This window comes from Carassius auratus, unplaced genomic scaffold (assembly GCF_003368295.1).
Source record: "Carassius auratus strain Wakin unplaced genomic scaffold, ASM336829v1 scaf_tig00015130, whole genome shotgun sequence".
Lineage (NCBI taxonomy): Eukaryota > Metazoa > Chordata > Actinopteri > Cypriniformes > Cyprinidae > Carassius > Carassius auratus.
The window spans coordinates 26,823-46,923 of NW_020524549.1; the positions used below are offsets into that span (position 1 = coordinate 26,823).

General features: G+C 38.1%; 1 protein-coding gene across 1 annotated transcript; it reads left to right on the plus strand.

Annotated features, from left to right (window-relative positions):
* Positions 1–1,297: 1,297 nt before the first annotated feature.
* Positions 1,298–2,410, plus strand: LOC113074556 (trace amine-associated receptor 4-like). The gene has a single exon (XM_026247417.1). The coding sequence runs from the start codon at positions 1,298–1,300 to the stop codon at positions 2,408–2,410; it is 1,113 nt and encodes a 370-aa protein (XP_026103202.1).
* Positions 2,411–20,101: the final 17,691 nt, after the last annotated feature.

The following is a 20,101-nucleotide window of genomic DNA, read 5'->3' on the forward strand; positions in this document are numbered from 1 at the left end:
AAATCATTGGCAATGAATTGCAACATTAAAATTTTATACAGACATTTCCTTACTTTGGTTTTGTTTGCATACTTTAACTCTACTTGTAACATCCTAATTAATGATTTTTTTTAATGAACCCCAGATGATGCTAACCTTGAATCAACAAACAGAACTAACAATTATTGCTAAATGTGTGACTGCATCATATAATAACTATTAATTACTAATATTGATAGTTCATCGTCTAGCTGACTACGTCTTGTATTATTATTATTATTATTGTTTTTTTTTTTTTTTTCTAAAATCCTGTCAAACGTGCACAAACTACTAGCTACTACTAAATATTGTAGAAACATAATTTTCTGTAAAGTTGCTTTGTAACGATTTGTATTGTAAAAAGCGCTATACAAATAAAATTGAATTGAATTGAATTGAAAATGATTTTTTCTAACCTTGTTTTCAGAATGCTTTATATCCACTTATGTCTGTTGTGTCAAGGTTACCATTTTGAAACTGTATTCTTTTAACTTATGAGCTTCTCTGCATTTAATGTAAGGAGCGACATTTAAATATTTAGTAATCTGAGAAGATGGGCTGGGACATTAAACATACTGGACAAAAATCCATGTTCAAAGACATTTTCAGAAAAATTGCAAATCTTGTAATCTTGTAATCTTGTACTTTGTTCAGTAAAAATATATTCATCTATAATAATCTATGTAGCCTGCATTTTTTTTTTATTAGAATTTTAAATACAGCTTTTTTAATCACAGCATACTGGGTTTACATTAAATAGTTTTCATTTAGCAAAACATTCACTTTTTGGATGGTTAAATTATCCAATTAGAATATAGGTGATTAAGCACTAAATTGTCAACAGATAAAACTCGAGTCATGCATTTTTCTTTACTTTGTTAGTGGAATTATTGAAGGCACATTGTAAGGAAACTGTTTTTACCACTCCCATTGTAAATCTAATGCTCACTGAAGTTAGTTTTTTTAAACACTAATAACTTAATGCTGTAAATATAGTTTTCAAAAGTATGAATTGAGTCTTTTTTATTTTATTTTTTATTTTAATCTACCTAGTTCATGTTCTTTTTGTAATCATTGGTTAAATTGACAGGTGTAGGAGGAGTTTTTTTTTTATATGAAGGTATATATGGAAATAACCAAGCTACACTGAGTTAATTTATGTTGTTAAAATGGATGGGCATGCTTTCTCTCTCTCTCTTTTTCTTTGGATATTAGTCTTTACTAAACTGTTCATAAAATGATTATGTTTATACTTATGATTATATTTGTCAGCCTTTCTATGATTTCAAAGAAAATTATCTCAGCATCAGCAGCAGACGTTATGACTTCAAATGATACTCAAACTGAGAACGTCCTTCTCTGCTATCCACTCCAGTCTGACTCCTGTCCAAAACTGCATCGTCTTACTGTTGTTAAAGTGGCAATGTATGCATTCTTTGTGCTGATGATCCTCACAACAGTTTTTGGGAACCTGCTGATCATCATCTCCATCTCTCACTTCAAACAGCTTCAGTCTCCAACTCATCTGATCGTTCGCTCTCTGGCTGCCAGTGACTGTCTGCTGGGCTCTTTGGTCATGCCGTACAGCATGGTGCGATCTGTTGAAGGCTGCTGGTATCTGGGAGATTTCTTGTGTAAAGTTCATTCTAGTTTGGACATGACCTTTTGTATCTCCTCTTTACTGCATCTCTGTTTAATATCTGTTGACAGGTACTGGGCCATTTGTGACCCTTTGAGGTACAAAATGAGGGTCACAAACAACACTGTGATTGTTTTTATCACCTTCATATGGCTGCTTTCATTTCTCTACAGTTTTTCTGTTGTGTTCTCAGGGATAAGTGCAGTTGGATTGGAGATAGTAATACTGCAGACTTACTGTGTGGGAAATTGTGTTGTGTTTTCTAACAAGCAGTGGGGTCTTATATGTCCAATTCTCACCTTTATCCTTCCTGGGACGATCATGAGTTCTCTGTATATGAAAATCTTCTATGTTTCACGAAAACATGCAAAGGTTATGTCAGAAAGAGTGACTGGAGGGATGAAGAGCCAAAGCTCTGCTCACAGAGAGAGAAAAGCAGCTAAAACTCTGGCCATTGTCATGGGTGTTTATTTGTTCTGCTGGCTGCCGTATTTTACTGTTGCTGCTCTTGACCCTTTTTTTAATTTTTGGACCCCAGTTGTTGTTTATGATGTTTTGTTTTGGTTTGCATATTTAAACTCGACTTGTAACCCCTTAATTTATGGATTATTCTACCCTTGTTTTCAGAAGGCCTTTAAGATTCTCATATCCACTTATTTCTGTGGCATCAAGCATTCTAACACATTGATATTTGAAAGAATACCGCTCTCACACTTATTTAAGGCATCACAACAAATATTTATTTTCATGTAATTCTTTTTATTTTATACATGTTGGAATAGTTTTAAAAATGTGTTTTACTGGAAGCAATGATCTTAATATATTTAATAATCTGGTGTAAAACCATGCATGCACAAAATCTATTCTATTTATTATGAAACAACCGAAATAGCACACCTTTTTGTGTGAAATGAACATTATTAATTGCTTTTAATACATTCAACACTTCAGATCATATTGCAGTGTGTTTACATTAAAACCATCTGCAGTTATAATTTGAGAGTAAAGTTGTATGGACATTTTATTAACCCCTTACCAGTCACCCATTTTTTGGCATGGAGACAGAAATGACATACCCTTAATAAAAATGTTTCTGCTCATGATTCTTTCTGACTAGATACACAGTCAACATTTGTTCACAAAGCTGACACTTCAAAGTTTACTGGTCAGGAATCAGAATCATTCAGACTTTTATGATAACAGAGATATATAAGCTCAAACATAAAAACTAAAATAAAAATATTAAAAACATATTTTTTAGATGTATAAAAAATGTTTAAGATTTATTTCAAAAAGGAAAGAGACACAGGCTCAAACTGGTCAAAAATAGCAGAGCACATAATAGCGATAGATGAATCAACAGAAGGAAGGGAAATGTGTGCTCTAACAGCAATCTTATCAACAAAGGTTTTTTTGTTTTCACACATCTCAAGAGAGACCTCCAAACAAGTTAACTTAGGAGTATTCAAAGAAGATGTCAGAGAAGTAATAAGATTTCTCAGTTTTAACAGTCTTTTGATGTTTGTGCAAACCTTTAAAATATCGGAAGACATCTTTTTTCCAACTGTGTTCAGCTCTCCAACACTCTTGTCTTACAGCACGATTGGTGTCATTCAGCCAAGAGTCAACTACTGGGTGAGAACAGTAGTTGCTCCCTAAATGGAGCAACTATATCTAAAATGCTATGGCATGTAGAATCAAATAGTAGAGTTCATTCCTCAGTATTGAATACAAGATACAGGAAAAGGATACTGAATACTCTTCATCATTACTTTTAAAAGCATCAGAGAACAATTCAACAGTTGAAGGACTAAATGGACGACAACGACAAGCTGGGACATTTGGTTTAGGATTACAAGAGAAATACTTTATGAATTACATTACTTCCAAGAACGATAGTATTAGAGATACAATTTTAACCATGCAGCCATCAGCTACAGTATCGCATCAGACTATAGATCCCCTGAGGAACAGTTCCACTCATTCTCTACTATAGGACAGGAAAAATTGTTTAAACTTGTTAAATCATCTAAACCAACAACAGGTATGTTAGACCCTATTTCATCTAAGCTCAAAAAAAAAAAAAAAAGTTTCCATAAGTCATAAATCCTTTTCTGACTATTATTAATTTATCATTGTCATTAGGATATGCCCCCAAAACATGGCTGTTATTAATTAAGCCTCTCAACAACAAAATACATAAATAAAATAAAATGCAATGGGCAGTCAACACAAGGAATTGTGTTTGCACATACTGCCACATCGTTTCCCTCCATTCTCCCTTACCACCACCACGTTGGCCATGTCCATGTGGGGTAGGCTTTACCCTGCCTTCGTCTTCGGCAGAAATATCTGGAATCTACATTTGATTAAATCTACGAATGGGTCCTATAAATTAATAAATAAATTATGTTCTTTGTATTGGTTTTGTAAATAAACACTCTTAAGTGTTATCTCACCTCCTGAGTCTTTCTGGTAGAACTAGTTAATTACAGACCAATCTTGAATCATCATTTTCTGTCCAAGATACTAAGAGGACAAGGGAATATTGTTGCGCTCAGATGAAAGCTAGTTGTAAGTCCAGGTGCGTGAAAACCAGTAAAATATAGAAGAGACTGTAGATGGTTCGCACTCTGAAAAACTAGACTAAGTCTTTAACAAAAAGAATCAATCATTTATTTAGAGCAAGAGCAGACGTTTCAGCCATCAAGCTATTCTCAATGCTCACTGTCCAAGATACTAGAAAAGGTAGAATCTTGAAAATGTATTCCTTCTTAGAGAAAAATGGTATCTGTGAGGATTTCCAGTTAGGATTTATACCGTATCATAGTACTGAGACAGCTCTCATTAGAGTTACAAATGACCTGCTCGTATCATCTGAACGTGGTTGTATCTCTTTAGTAGTGATATTGGATCTTAGTGATGCGTCTGACACTATTGACTACAACATTCTCTTGAATAGACTAAAACACTTTGCTGGCATTAATGGAAGTGCATTAGCATGGTTCAAATCATACTTATCTGACTGCCATCTATTTGTTGTAGTGAATGAAGAGGTATCATATCAATCACAAGTACAGTATGGAGTGCCTCAAGGCTCAGTACTAGGGCCATTACTTTTTACTCTTAACATGTTACCCTTGGGAGATATCATCAGGAATCACGGTGTAAGCTTTCACTGTTATACTGATGATACTCAGCTCTATATTTCTTCTCAGCCTGGAGAAACATACACTCTAAAAAATGCTGGGTTGAGACCGCTGGGTAGGACTTGGAGTGTTTTAACCCAAGTTTGGTTAACTGACCCCGCTATTGTTGGGTTAATAACTTAGTACTCAGAAGCTAGATTGTTGAACTAGGGCTGAGAGATATGGACAAAAAAACCTATTGCGATTTCTTTGATCAATTTTGAGATTGTGACACACACCGATATGCTTTTACAGTCATAAATGCATTCAGGATTAATTTGAAACATATTTTCAAAAGAAAACCAATTAGAGCTTTATCAAAAAGTTTTATCGTCTCTAGTACAGACATAAGTCAAAATTATAACTATAGTAAAGATGTAACAAAATTTTATAGACTTATGGCAAAAAACAAAAAACAAAAAAGAAAACAATCCTGTGTCCAGGGACTTTTTTTTTTCTTTTTTGTCATGCATTGTTCATAGAGCTCATTAATAGCGGTGCCTCAGGTGTTTGCAGTGTGTATACAGTATGTGTATGCGGTCAGCAGCACATTAAAATAATGCACGAGTGCGAATCTCTCCACTCACACGCAGATTTCCTTTGCTCTGTCACAAAACCAGACGTGCTTGCTCAGATACACGCTGCTCTGCACGGAGAGAGTGTGCGCTCTTAAAACGTGTCTCCTCTTACTTAAACTGCGTCCTGTGCACTCACAATTCTCTCTATGCTCATTTGTTAGATATTAATTATTTTCACACTTTTTTATTTCTAGCCTTTTACCGCATGCAGTGTGAACGTTCTGATCCGTTAACATGGGCTCAGAGAAAAGACGCATCACAGACAGTGTGTGAACCTGGAGTAGACATATGACTAGTCTGTTCTGTTCTCGCGCTAGGCGCTGCATTCTGATTGGATCAGATAGCATACTGCTGGAGGTCAGGGCTGCGGAAATTCGTGCTATAAAGCGATTTAGAAATCACGCACGCTCAAATCGTGATTTTATGACGATTTCTATTAATCGCGCAGCCCTAGAATGGACTGGAAATGAACAGAAAATAACTTGGGATGGCACCGCTCAGCAAAATGAGAAAACCAGATTCAGGCAGAGCTCAGCAGCGGGTAGATCACTGGAGCAAGCAGTCAGGAGGAAACATAACAGCCATTTATGCATGTTTGAATTTGTTGTTCTGTAGCATATGCAGCAAAAATATATAAGATAAATTGGTGGTTTATTCTTAAACCAATCAGCGAGCGCTAATAGTGGAAGCATAGTAACAGTTTAATATTTGTTTTTTGTTATTTAATTATATATATGAAATGATGTTATTATGTTATGACTTAGACATGTTTAGATATGTTAACAATATTATTTCTTTAATTAGTAATTGGCTACTAGGGAGCCACGGACCACAGGTTGAAAACCACTGGCTTAGACTATTGCATGAGCATTAAGTGAAGAGGTATCGCTTTGGGATACCTGGTCGATGCACACATCAGCGTTAACAAGTAGGAATTTCTGGATTTAGTTTTGGGCAATGGCGCAACACAATCAATCAAAATGCGCTCAAATGGTTCACCAATAGCTGGCATCGTCTTCAACAGGGCCAGGGGAATAACTTGATTCGGCTTGCCAGTTAACTGACAGTATTTTGGAACGTACAATTTAATCGAAAGGCCAAAAGAAATGTTTCAACAAACTATTATAAGTTTTTAGAACACCTATGTGACCAGAAAATTCATGGTCATGTGCTACACTCAAAACAAGTTCTCGAAAGGGTTTTGGAACGACAACTTGAAAAACGGAACCCCAATCATTGGTGACATGACGTGGAGATCACTTACGCATAAGGACGCCACCGCCAAAGAAGTAGGCAACTGGACTCTCTGGCAAAACATTCACAGGGACACAGGGACACAGAGTTTGATCGGCACGTTGTGCCTCAATTAACATGGTTTATCCAAATGGCAAATCAACATTAGGAAGTGCACAGATTTCTACTTCAACTGAATTGACTTTTTCCTCTGTCTCAGCAGAATTGTCAGCACACAAAAAGGTTTTTTACAGATCTACAGTGTCTTTTAGTTTTTGAGCTTGGGCTCGGGTCACCACACATGTGCTAAACACATCAGGAAACTTCCTTGAAAGTATTTTCTTCATGAACATCATGAACATTTATAGCTTCAGGCAAACAAAAAACTTTGTTACCTGCTAGGTCATTTCTACTATGAGCACTACACCTTAAAGTAACTAGCCAACGTTACACAGAAATAATTCAGAACGCAAATAGACATTGTGTAAAGGAACTTTAACTACAGAGACGTCAATGCCTTGCACTAGTACACTGGAACCACAGCTTAACTGTTCCGAAATGGCAGCACACTCTCTAAGATTATGGACTGAGAGGCACCAGTATCACGAAGGACGCAAAAACTTTTTGTTTCAGAGTCTGCTTCACTAAATGACACTTCCCCATCATAAATAAATGGCTTAAATGCAGATTCAGAACTAATCTCCGGCTCAGGAGAGAAAATGGGTCGCTCAACTAAAGTGAAGTGAAGTGAAGTGACATTCAGAGCCAAGTATGGTGACCCATACACAGAATTTGTGCTCTGCATTTAACCCATCCGAAATGCACACACACAGAGCAGTGAACACACACACACACACAGTGAGCACACACCCGGAGCAGTGGGCAGCCATTTATGCTGCAGCGCCCGGGGAGCAGTTGGGGGTTCGATGCCTTGCTCAAGGGCACCTAAGTCGTGGTATTGAAGGTGGAGAGAGCAGTTCATGCACTACCCCCACCCACAATTCCATCCAGCCCGAGACTAGAACTCACAACCATTCGATTGGGAGTCCAACCTTTTAACAATTAGGCCACGACTTCCCACAATTATTTTTTCACCCATCCACTCACTCATTCATACACCGACGGCGGTGTCTGCCATTCAAGGCGCCATCGAGCTCGTCAGGAGCAGCTAGGGTTAGGTGTCTTGCTCAAGGACACCTCGACACTTGGTCAGGTGGAGCCGGGGATTGAACCACCAACCTTCCGGTTTATAGACAACCTACATGAACCACTGAACCGCTGCAAAGTAACGCTTTTATAAGTGTTTTTCTTGCTAGCTTTGCGTTTCAGACTGGGACAAGTAGCGAAGAGTGGTCCCACCTCATGACAGTACAAACATTCACAATTCTCCATATTTAAAGCACTTGAAGCATTCTTTGGTACTGTCAGGGAAGTGCACCACTTCTCAAACAAATTGACTTTGTCTCTTGCTAATTCAATGAATGTTTGACTAGGGGTCTTCACATGATTTCAAAAATTCTGTCGGTATGCCTCAGGAACCCGTTCATAAGCCCACAACACAGTGAGTTTACATTGTAACAGGAGCAGCCAAATACTTTGTGGCCATTTCAATGTGGCCGCAATGCCTTCAAATAAAGTAAAATACGTATCGACTTCACTCTCCCGAAAAACTAATGCAATTTGTCCACTAACATAAAATTCAGGTTCATTTACTTGTAAAGCTCATCACAGTGCAGTAATAGGGCTTGGAGTGGAAGCATTTACCGGTGGTGATACAGGCAGACTCACACTGTGCACATCAGCAGCTGAGGGGTGAACAGGTTGTTTAGTTTTTATTTCCAGGTCCAGCTCCTTGAGCCTGATAGCTCACTGGGTTTCAAGATCAACTGTGCGCACATGCAACAGTTGGCTCTGATAATGCTGTTTGCTCAACTCCAACTACAGCTCTTTCAATCTGATCGCCAGCAAAGGATTACTAGGAGAAGGAAGGTTAGCGGGATTTATGCTGGTCAGCTCCAAAAGTTTGGGTTCTGCCCCCTTCCTTACGAAAGCCGACACTGGAGCTGCCTCACTTTCATCAGACAAAATCCCATGTTCAACCAAGTGCTTGTAAATCACTACTTTAATGTCCCGTTTCCTAGCACCATGCATAACCTGTATTTGACATGAATCCGCAACCGCTAACACGTCATCTTTGCGGCAAACATCCTTCAGATGTACTGAAGGATCAATTGCAGACTTATCTAATTCAAGTTTTGAAGCCATCCCTGATTCCCTCCGACTTAGAATGAAAACCATTAGGTAAACAAACAAACACAAAGCCAATTTCATGAGTTTCTTAAGGTCTCCTTCACAGATGATACAATTTATTTTTGAGATGAGAGATTTTTATAAAGCATATATCTTTTGATTTGACACTTAAGTCGTTGCAACTTTAGAATAATTATGGAGTCACATGACCTAGACCAGCGATGTGGCTGTAGGTTTTTAGGCTTGTCCTCAAATCCCCCCAAAAGTTAACATATTGAAGAATTCCGTGCTAAGAATCTTACTGATCTAATTAATAATGTTGTCTACCAAATCTGCAACAAAAAGGAAATGTACAAATTCCCTGATTAAGAAAAGACCGACTGGGTCTCTAAAGAAGTTTTTACTAGTGTGGATACCCTCCCTGGCAGGTCGTGAGATTCAAATTGAGAGAGCACATTTCCAAAAGGAGGGAAACTGAAGCATTGCGTTCTCGCACTTTGATTTTCAAACTTTTGTATTATGCTGATTGGCAGGCCATTCCGAAAGGTGCGAGGGAGGCTTACCCTGTGAAACACAAGGAACGAATCCTATCCTTCTATCCCGACTTCAGTAATGAGACGGCTAGAAAGCAGATGGAATTCAACCAAGTTCGAAAGAGGATGATTGCCCTTGGTCTCAGGCCATTCCTCGTATATCAAATTGACACATCAGGGCCAACCTCTGGTCTTCAAAGCACAACAAGTTTCTGGGTACTCCATTAAAGAAACCCTCAGCAACAGCTTCAATGATGGGACATCGAAGCAATCTCTTGGAAGACGATGTGCAGGAGATGTCTGCCTAGGCTGGAAGTTAGGGTATGTTCCCCTGAAAGACATTGTGGGTCTGGATGTTACGAGAATTTGGTATGGTTACTTGTGTTTATATAAATGTATTTGTAACGCACAGGACTTCATGTGAATAAATCAGGAAATGAGGAAATTAAGTTGATTGCAACGCAGTCTAAAAAGAGTCACGGCTTCTTTTTTTTTTCTTCAAGCCTCATCGTCGCTATATATGACCTGGTGGCTGGTATTAGAACCCGACCGATATTATCGGCCGATATGAGCTTATTGCATTTAAATCGGCATCGGCGTTTATAATGGCCGATGGAACATGAGAAACGGAGTCTCATGCTTTACTCATGTTATGAGTGTTGCATAGTTTACCCACCAGAGGGAGCTCTGCAGCTCAAGAGTTGACAATAGCGCCAGAAATTCACTAGCGAAGAAAGCGATAAGCCAAGCCAGCCACGGAGATTTTTTTTCTGTTTTGACGGTGAGTATGTCGTTCTTCATGTGTAATGATTTAGTTCATACACTGTATATACAATGATGTGGTAGTTCTAGCTAACGGTCCTATCATTATCACTTATAAATATTCTGTAACATCACTTACAGCCACTAATGCATTGCTATATTAGATTAGCCACGAAGCTAATACCATGTTTATCAGTGGAAGAGTGCGAACGTTAATAAGATGTCAAACTATAACGTTATCGTTTAACTTATTCTAAATATATCTGCAGTGTTTCCCACATAATGACCGGGTAACTGTGGCAGGGGGGCAATGACTAGAAGTTATGTACAGCGTGCCTCGAAAAAACAACAGCTGTTATGTTATTGAATGAATTCATTAAAAATAGGTCATTGCACTTACATCAAATCACGATATGGACGAATATCTGTAAGTATTAAGCCGGAATAGTATTTTTAAATATGAATCCTGCATGTTCTGCGCGTCTCTGTTAATGAATGGCGCAGAAGCGCCTCTTCATTCATTAAACACACGTAAGCGCGCATTAAGCTCGCGGTGAATTCAGCGTCCGCTGTCTCACTAAATAATCACGTGAACACATGAACAACATCCCCAGAACTGCTCTGACAGTCACTTCATGAGCATTTGACCGTTTGATTTAAGTAAAAACAGCGCCACATCACATACACAGAACTGTAAATGTACGCCAACCCGTCAAAATAAAAGTCCAGTTAAAGGCTGTTGTTCAGCAGAATGTACAAAAGCCTATCATAGACCCGATTACTAAAATATTCAATATTTACAGCCTTATGTTATTCTAACGCTAATATAGCTTCCTTTTTAGCAGGCCCCTTAAATGCTTGCTATTAACTTGATTGAAGGTGGTTCTTCTCAAAATTGACAGCGGTGTGTTCATGACACTAACGTTAACCATTCAACTTCGAGTAGGTGGGTCAGAAATGATTAACCAGAGGGGACATGTAAATAAATGTGAGCTGAACAAGCGCTTTTTTTTTTTTATTTTTTTTTTTTACAGATTGTTTCAAAGCAGCTTTAAAGACATAACAGGAAAATGTTGTAATATTGTTAAATAGAAGTAGGTAATAGGTAATACCTATTGGTTGACAAATAAAAAAAATATATATTTCTCATTTTTGCCTATGTAGGAGATCCCTGTTTATTATAATTCTAATTCTAAAGATGACACAAGTAATGATACATGGTGATATTATTAATACACATGCTTATTCTTTCTCTGTCTCTTTCTGGCCTACAGATACCTGAAAAAGGTGAATGCTGTAGCAGCAAAGTGTGGGACTACTTCTGCAAATACTTTAACTTTAGTATTATAATTTATTTACAGAACACACACAGACTGTTAAAACCAGCTTCAACTGGAAGAAAGTAAAAGTGTTTTTTTGACCATTAAAAAATATATACTTTTGATGTGCAATTGTTTAGTCATTGAGACTATAATCTAAGGCTTTTTTTTTTTACATAATCTCTTCTGGAAAATGGTTTATACAGCCCACATACATAGAACAGGCAGATATTTTGCTATTGAATGTTGTGTAAGTGCAGTATATAGGAAATGGGTCTAATATCCAGTTTATTTTCAAAATCAAAATATCGGCTTATAAATCGGCTCTTTTCGAGTTAATATCGGCATCGGCATCGGCCCCCAAAAATCCATATCGGTCGGGCTCTAGCTGGTATACATAGTTCTAACTGTCAGCACAAGTGTTCGTTCACTTAAGATGTTAGATGTCGTAATGTTTGGTCGCATGGAGATACACTTCCGAAATCCCATTCTGTTTAATGTACGTTATTCTCTCGATCTGAATGGCAAGGCTCTATATTATTAGTTGGAATGTGCGCGGGCTGAATTCTCCTATTAAGCACACAAGATGCTTGGAATTTTTACCCCTTAAATCTGTATCCATAGCATTAATTCAAGAGTCGCATTTAAAATCTGTAGATGTTAATCATTTTCAAAACACACAATTTAAGTTGGTAGAGCACTCATGTGCTGACACTAAAACTAAGGGAGTTCTAATTTTAGTACGTAGGAAATTACAGATATCAATAGACTATACAGAGAATCTGATGAATGGAAGATGTGTTTGCGCTCTTATTGAAATTAATAACACTAAAACGCTTTTAGTTTCTGTCTATGCCCCAAACATATTTAATCCATAATTTTTTATGTCACTTGAAAAAAGTTTAAGCAAATTTCCTGATGTACCCTTTATTATCAATGGTGACTTCAATTCTTATCTAGACCCAGTGATGGATCGATCATCTGGAGGAAAATCCTTCAAAACGTTTATATCCAATTTAAACTTAACTGATTTATGGTGCTTTAGAAATACAAATTTGAAAGATTTATGTTTTTATTCTGCTCGCCACCACACATTACAGCAATTTACAGCGATGGAATATTCTCCCAATTTCTTTACAAGGAAGAATTTATATCGTTAAGATGAACCTTTAAAGTTTCTTGAGCAAATCCAATCTTTGATTTCCAAATTTATATGAAATAATAAACAAGCTAAAATTAAGTCTTCTACTTAGCAGCATCCTAAATTGATGGGAGGGCTGTCTCTCCCTAACTTAAAATTTATTTTCATTTAATAATGTAAAGACTTTGTTTGGTATACCTGGTTCCTCTTTTTTTCTTTATTTGAGACTGAGATCAGCCATGAAGGCTTACAGAGTTCTATGGAACACATCAATACCTTCACATTTATTGGCAGGATTGTTTGATCCTTTAAAAGAGTCCAGAGGCCTGGTTTCACAAATTTACAACTCTCTTTTAAAAACAGTGTAACGATTGTCAATTGAGGTAGTGTGGGAAAAGGACTTAGAGCAGGCTGGACTTTGTCCTGATTGGCTCATGGCATGGTCAAATATGAGTGAAACATCTTGAAATTGGAGTCACTAACTTATTCATTTTAAAACTACCCATAGAGCCTATGTGACACCATATAAACGATACAGAATGGGATTAATATCTAATCCTAACTGCACTATGGGCCCTATCTTGCACCCAGCGCAATTGACTTTGTACACCGACGCATGTGTCATTCCTATTTTGCACCCGCGCAAAGCACGCTTTTCCCTCCACAGAAGCACGTCGCTAAACTAGTGAATGAACTTGCGCTCCCTGGGCGGATCAGCGCAAAAAAGGAGGCGTGTTCCGGCGCAAACAATCCCTGGTGCTATTTTGCTGTTCCATTAAACAATTGCGCCACTGACCAGAAAAAACCTAGGGCCCTATTTAAACGATCTGAAACGCAAGTGTCAAAGCGCGAAGCGCAAGTAAGTTTGTGGGCGGGTCTCGGCGCTGTTGCTATTTTCCCGGCGGGATAAATGGCTCTTGCGCCCGGCGCAAATCTAAAAAGGGTTGGTCTGAAGTAGCTTCATTATTCATAGGTGTGGTTTGGGCGTAACGTGAAATAAACCAATCAGAGCGTCATCCAACATTCCCTTTAAAAGCAGGTGCGCAAGTTCCATTATGGATTGCTATTATTATGGCGTATTTACCAGGCGCACGCCAGGAGCGGTTCACAGCCGAGGAGACTGATGTTCTTGTAAGAGCAGTGAAAGACAGAGAAGTTGTGTTGTATGGGGATGGGAGAAACCCACCCAAAATTGCGTCGGTTAAACAGGCGTGGGAGGAAATAGCCACAATTGTTTCATCGATTTTTTTCCTGGTTCTTGACGGACAAACATATTTGTCAGATGTCCTTACATAGCCTATATGTCTTGCCACTATTGGGCAAACAGGTCTGATCTTTAATTACTACATTTAGCCTGAATAATTTGTAAGCTAGATTTATGCCTATTTTGTTCACATCTTCGTGGCACACCACAATGATTTCCGTCATCTCATGTGTTAATATTTTTTTTTAGTGTAACAGTTTATGATTTGCAAAAATAACTGTTGCATCTGTGTAGATTACATGAGCAAAGTGTATGCGCGTTGTGCACGCTATACATTATGGTCAAGCATGCGCCCTTAAAATAGCATAATGAACAACGCGCCACTGACTTTAGACTAGGTTTTTTCTGGTCAGTGGCGCAATTGTTTAATGGAACAGCAAAATAGCACCAGGGATTGTTTGCGCCGGAACACGCCTCCTTTTTTGCGCTGAACCGCCTAGGGAGCGCAAGTTCATTCACTAGTTTAGCGACGTGCTTCGGTGGAGGGAAAAGCGCGCTTTGCGCGGGTGCAAAATAGGAATGACACATGCGTCGGTGTACAAAGTCAATTGCGCTGGGTGCAAGATAGGGCCCCTAGTCTAAAGTCACTGGCGCGTTGCGCAGTTGTTCATTATGCTATTTTAAGGGCGCATGCTTGACCATAATGTATAGCGTGCAAAACGCGCATACACGTTGCTCATGTAGTAATCTACACAGATGCAACAGTTATTTTTGCAAATCATAAATTGTTACACTTAAAAATTATTAACACATGAGATGACGAAAATCATTGTGGTGTGCCACGAAGATGTGAAAAAAATAGGCATAAATCTAGTTTACAAATTATTCAGGCTAATTATTCTCCCATCCCCATACAACACAACTTCTCTGTCTTTCACTGCTCTTACAAGAACATCAGTCTCCTCAGCTGTGAACCGCTCCTGGCATGCGCCTGGTAAATACGCCATAATAATAGCAATCTATAATGGAACTTGCGCACCTGCTTTTAAAGGGAATGTTGGATGACGCTCTGATTGGTTTATTTCACGTTACGCCCAAACCACACCTATAAATAATGGAGCTACTTCAGACCAACCCATTTTAGATTTGCGCCGGGCGCAAGAGCCATTTATCCCGCCGGGAAAATAGCAACAGCGCAGAGACCCGCCCACAAAGTTACTTGCGCTTCGCGCTTTGACACTTGCGTTTAAGATCGTTAAAATAGGGCCCTATATGTCAAAGATCTGTAACGGGTACAATGTATCACATGTTTTGGGAATGTTCAGTAATTAATCATTTTTGGTCTCAAGTTTGTTGGGACTTTGAGTAAGATTACTCCGGATCCTTGCCTGTGCTTGCTGAATTATGTTTCTTCTTTGAACCATGGCACAAAATTATTCTTTTTTTTTGAGTTTCACTGCTGCAAAGAAATCAATAATCACACTTTGGTGGGACCCAAATTTTTATTTATCATTGTTATTTTGTGTGTGTGTGTGTGTTTGTGTGTGTGTGTGTGTATGTGTATTCTTTTGAAAATCTAATAAAAAGAAAAAAAAAAAGAAAAGAAAAGAATAGAAAAATTATTTATGAACAAATAGCTTGTAACACTCCAAAGAGAAAAGAAAAATGTAAATCGCATCATATGGCCCCTTTCAAATAAATGCAGTTGAAAACATAGTGCCTTTAATATGATAACTGAATGCAACATAATTAAAATATGAATGTGGTGATTGCATTATTCGTGAGAATTAATTTTTAAGTCTGTTAAGTATTCATACATTAATAATTTACATTTTATGTGTTTAATGTTTAGATGCTGTAAATAAAGGGTATTGTACATTTCAGCATCTACAGTATGCAAACATAAGTAAATGTACGTTTTATAGAACCATATTTTGCAAGAAATAGATGATACTCCCATAGTGTATCTAATGCTCACTTATTTTTTCATTTTAATCTCCAAAGCTAATGTTGTTTCTGTAACACAGTTCTTTTTTGAGACTTTTTTCTCACAAATGCAACTTTATTTTTTCGGATTTTGGACTTTATAACTCAACAATAGCGAGTTTCTGAGGAGGAAAAATGGCAGAAGTGTGGAATACAGGCCTTAACTCAAACGAGAGAATGACGAGTTAATTTTTCTTATCAGAATTGTGATACATAATCTCAGAATTGCGAGAATGAAGTCAGAATTTTGAAATATTTAAATTTAAATTTAAATTTACACGGTTACTCTCTTTGTCTGTTTTGGTTTCCAAATAATTTTCCTTTGCAAAGCGGTGAGCTTCTCCGTGATGGTATCCATATTGCAGTTAATAGTCAGTCTCAGTGCTGACCACTCTGCCCACTCCTTCAGTCATGAGGGGCAGCCTTATGAGGCCCAGGGCAAAGCCTAATCCAATCAGCAGAAGACCTATTATCATGGTTCCGAATAGGTAGATAGTCTTTTGTTCGTAATCTGCCTCAGCTATGTGTTCATCTTCAGTTCTCTCTTCACAGCAGTTCAGTCAGTGTGAGGAACAGAGGGAGTGTCAGCCACATTAAAAAAGTTAACAGCTTAAGTCATTTGTGGATTAGTGCGTATTGGAGACGCGAACCGTTTAAAACGATTCAGTTCGATTTGGTGAACTGGTTCAAAAAGATCCGGTGACATCGAATGATTCATTCGCGAACCGGATCTCACAAACTGCTTTGTTTTGAACTCTCTCACAACGGACACGGAAGAGAAGACAATGCTGAATAAAGTCATAGTTTTTGCTATTTTTGGACCAAAATGTATTTTCAATGCTTCAAAAAAATCTAACTGACCCTCTGATGTCACATGGACTACTTTGATGATGTTTTTCTTACCTTTCTGGACATGGACAGTAGACCGTACACACAGCTTCATTGGAGGGACTGAGAGCTCTCTGACTAAATCTAAAATATCTTAAACTGTGTTCCGAAGATAAAAGGAGGTCTTACGGGTTTGGAACAACATGAGGGTGAGTTATTAATGACATAATTTTTGGGTGAACTATCCCTTTAATGTCTATGAAGAATCACAAAGGTACTGGGTTATTCCGCCGTGGTACCGAAGCAATCTAAAATAGTCTGAAGGCTTATGGTATTCTGTGAGTATAAAAAGAGACGCAACAGACACCTAAGGTGTGGTGCTATTCCGGGTCGTGACGTCATCATGGGGCGTGTCTGAATAGAACACGGAGTGAACACTTATTATGGCGAACCATTTTATTAGCACTCCTTGAGTGCACTGCGCGGCGTGAGTTATTTATCGCCGCGGTACAAGGCGCTGAAATGTTGCAGAAGGTTTAGAAGACTTTGGAAGCTTTTAAGACTCGGTCGGCCCATGCTATTTCCTGGAACCCTTATCTGTGTGTGACACTGAACGACTACGGGCGGATTGGATGGTGTTTCACTTACAGGTCGTTGTTCGAACTGTGCAGTTTTGTGAACTGGTATGTGAATTCTATTTCGACAGTGTGATGGTCTCCACCGACGTCTGTTGGTTGCTGTGATCTGATAGTCAGGATAGATTTCCCAGGTTCTGAAGTGGTAGGTGTGCACAGCCCTAATTCGTATTTCCCCTGCTCAGGGAGAAGGGAGCAATGAACACTGTACAGACCATGTCAATCGGAACACAGTTCCTGTTCAGAGCTTACTTCTAACAAGCTGATTATCTGATCAGGTGTTTTAAGAAAGAGAGACAAAATGTGCAGAGCAATGGGGGCGAGGACTGGAATTGAGAACTGCTGGTTTTGATTATGCTTGTTGTTTGCCATTTCTCCGATCACATGCAATGCAAAGCATAAAAAAACAGTATAAGCAGGTCCACATGTGCGACCAAAATAAAAAAATTTGCTGTAAAAATAAGATCTGACAGCACATTTGCTTACTGACATGGTTGACAGCTGTTATTGCACAAGTACCATTTTAAATCAACAAACGGTACTATGTAAGATTCTATTCAGCCTAAAAAAGCATAAATCTAGGCTATCCCATGTCATTTTTTGAAGCACAATGCAAAACTCTGACATTCATTCAGTGAAGCTCTTTAATCAGCAGCAGCGCTAAATCCGTAAGTGTGTATACATAATTGCCAGCAACCCGACAAAATAAGAGCCTGCTGATTTTAAGTTTGAAAATGAGGAAAACGTTTTTATTTACTTTTTTATCCAAAGTGACTAACAAATGGGGAAATACATAAAGCGATTCTTCTTATAGAGACAAACAAAAAAGTGGTAGTAAATAGTAGCATTTTATTTTTTTTAAGTTTACTATAAAATAATTGTATTTGTATTTAATACTAGGCCTACTTTTTAATTTTCAGCTGTTCTGACTCACAGACTGTAAGTATGTTTACATGTGTAAAGGATTTGCCACTGTTGATTCAAACGCAAGTTTTGAGCAGTGTAGAGCTGCTGTTCTCAATTCTAGTCCTCACGCCTCTTTGCTCTGCACACTTTGTATGTTTCTATATATAGTGTAGTGTGGCGTGTATTTCATATGCCCGATTAGGGCTGTCACGATATTAGATTTTTCATATCAATCACCTTTATTTATATAGTGCTTTAAACAAAATACATTCCGTCAAAGCACTGAACAACATTCATTTGGAAAACAGTGTCTAAATAATGCAAAATGATAGTTAAAGGCAGTTCATCATTGAATTCAGCTATGTCATCTCTGTTCAGTTTAAATAGTGTCTGTGCATTTATTTGCAATCAAGTCAACGATATCACTGTAGATGAAGTGACCCCAACTAAGCAAGCCAGAGGCGACAGCGGCAAGGAACCGAAACTCCATCGGTGACAGAATGGAGAAAAAAACCTTGGGAGAAACCAGGCTCAGTTGGGGGCCAGTTCTCCTCTGACCAGATGAAACTAGTAGTTCAATTTAAGGCTGCAGCAAAGTCAGATTGTGCAGAAGAATCATCTGTTTCCTGTGGTCTTGTCCTGGTGGTCCTCTGAGACAAGGTCTTTACAGGGGATCTGTATCTGGGGCTCTAGTTGTCCTGGTCTCCGCTGTCTTTCAGGGCAGTAGGTCCTTTCTAGGTGCTGATCCACCATCTGGTCTGGATACGTACTGGATCCGGGTTACTGCAGTGACCCTCTGATCTGGATACGGACTGGATCTGGTGGCTACGGTGACCTCGGAATAAGACAGAAACAGACAAATATTAGCGTAGATGCCATTATTCTAATGATGTACAAAGTACGGTGTTATGTGAAGTGTTTCCGGTTCCAGTTTACCTAATTAATGCAGCCTAAAAATCCTTTAACGGATTTGGATATTAAAAGCATATTAGTATGTTATGTGTATGCCAGGTTAAAGAGATGGGTCTTTAATCTAGATTTAAACTGCAAGAGTGTGTCTGCCTCCCGAACAATGTTAGGTAGGTTATTCCAGAGTTTAGCCGCCAAATAGGAAAAGGATCTGCCGCCCGCAGTTGATTTTGATATTCTAGGTATTATCAAATTGCCTGAGTTTTGAGAACGTAGCAGACGTAGAGGAGTATAATGTAAAAGGAGCTCATTCAAATACTGAGGTGCTAAACCATTCAGGGCTTTATAAGTAATAAGCAATATTTTAAAATCTATACGATGTTTGATAGGGAGCCAGTGCAGTGTGGACAGGACCGGGCTAATATGGTCATACTTCCTGGTTCTAGTAAGAACTCATATCACGGTTATTGTGCCATAAGAATTCACGATGTCAATATATCATTATATCTATAGAACCCTTGGGGTGGGGAAGATATAAGTCAGTTTTTTTTTACTTTGTTTATTGAGTTATTCTTTTTCACCCAACGAGCATAATATTGATACTGATAAACGCAGGGCACAAGACTCTGGCTTTCTCCGTCTTCTTTGAAGCTCTTATGAAATAACAAGAGAGAAAATACTGTCAAGTTCAACAGTATGATGAATAAATATTAATGGTAACACTTTAATAAGATGCCATTTGTAAACATTAATGTATTAACGAACATGAATGAAAAATGAACAATACATTTATTACACAATTTATTAATCTTTGTTAATGTTTATAAAAATCGAGTTATTCAATGTTCATAGTACATTAATGTTTACAAACACAACTTGTGATTTTAACAATTAGTAAATGCTGAAATTAACATGAACTAAGATTAATAAATGCTGTGGAAATTTTGTTCATTATTATTTATGTTATTTATA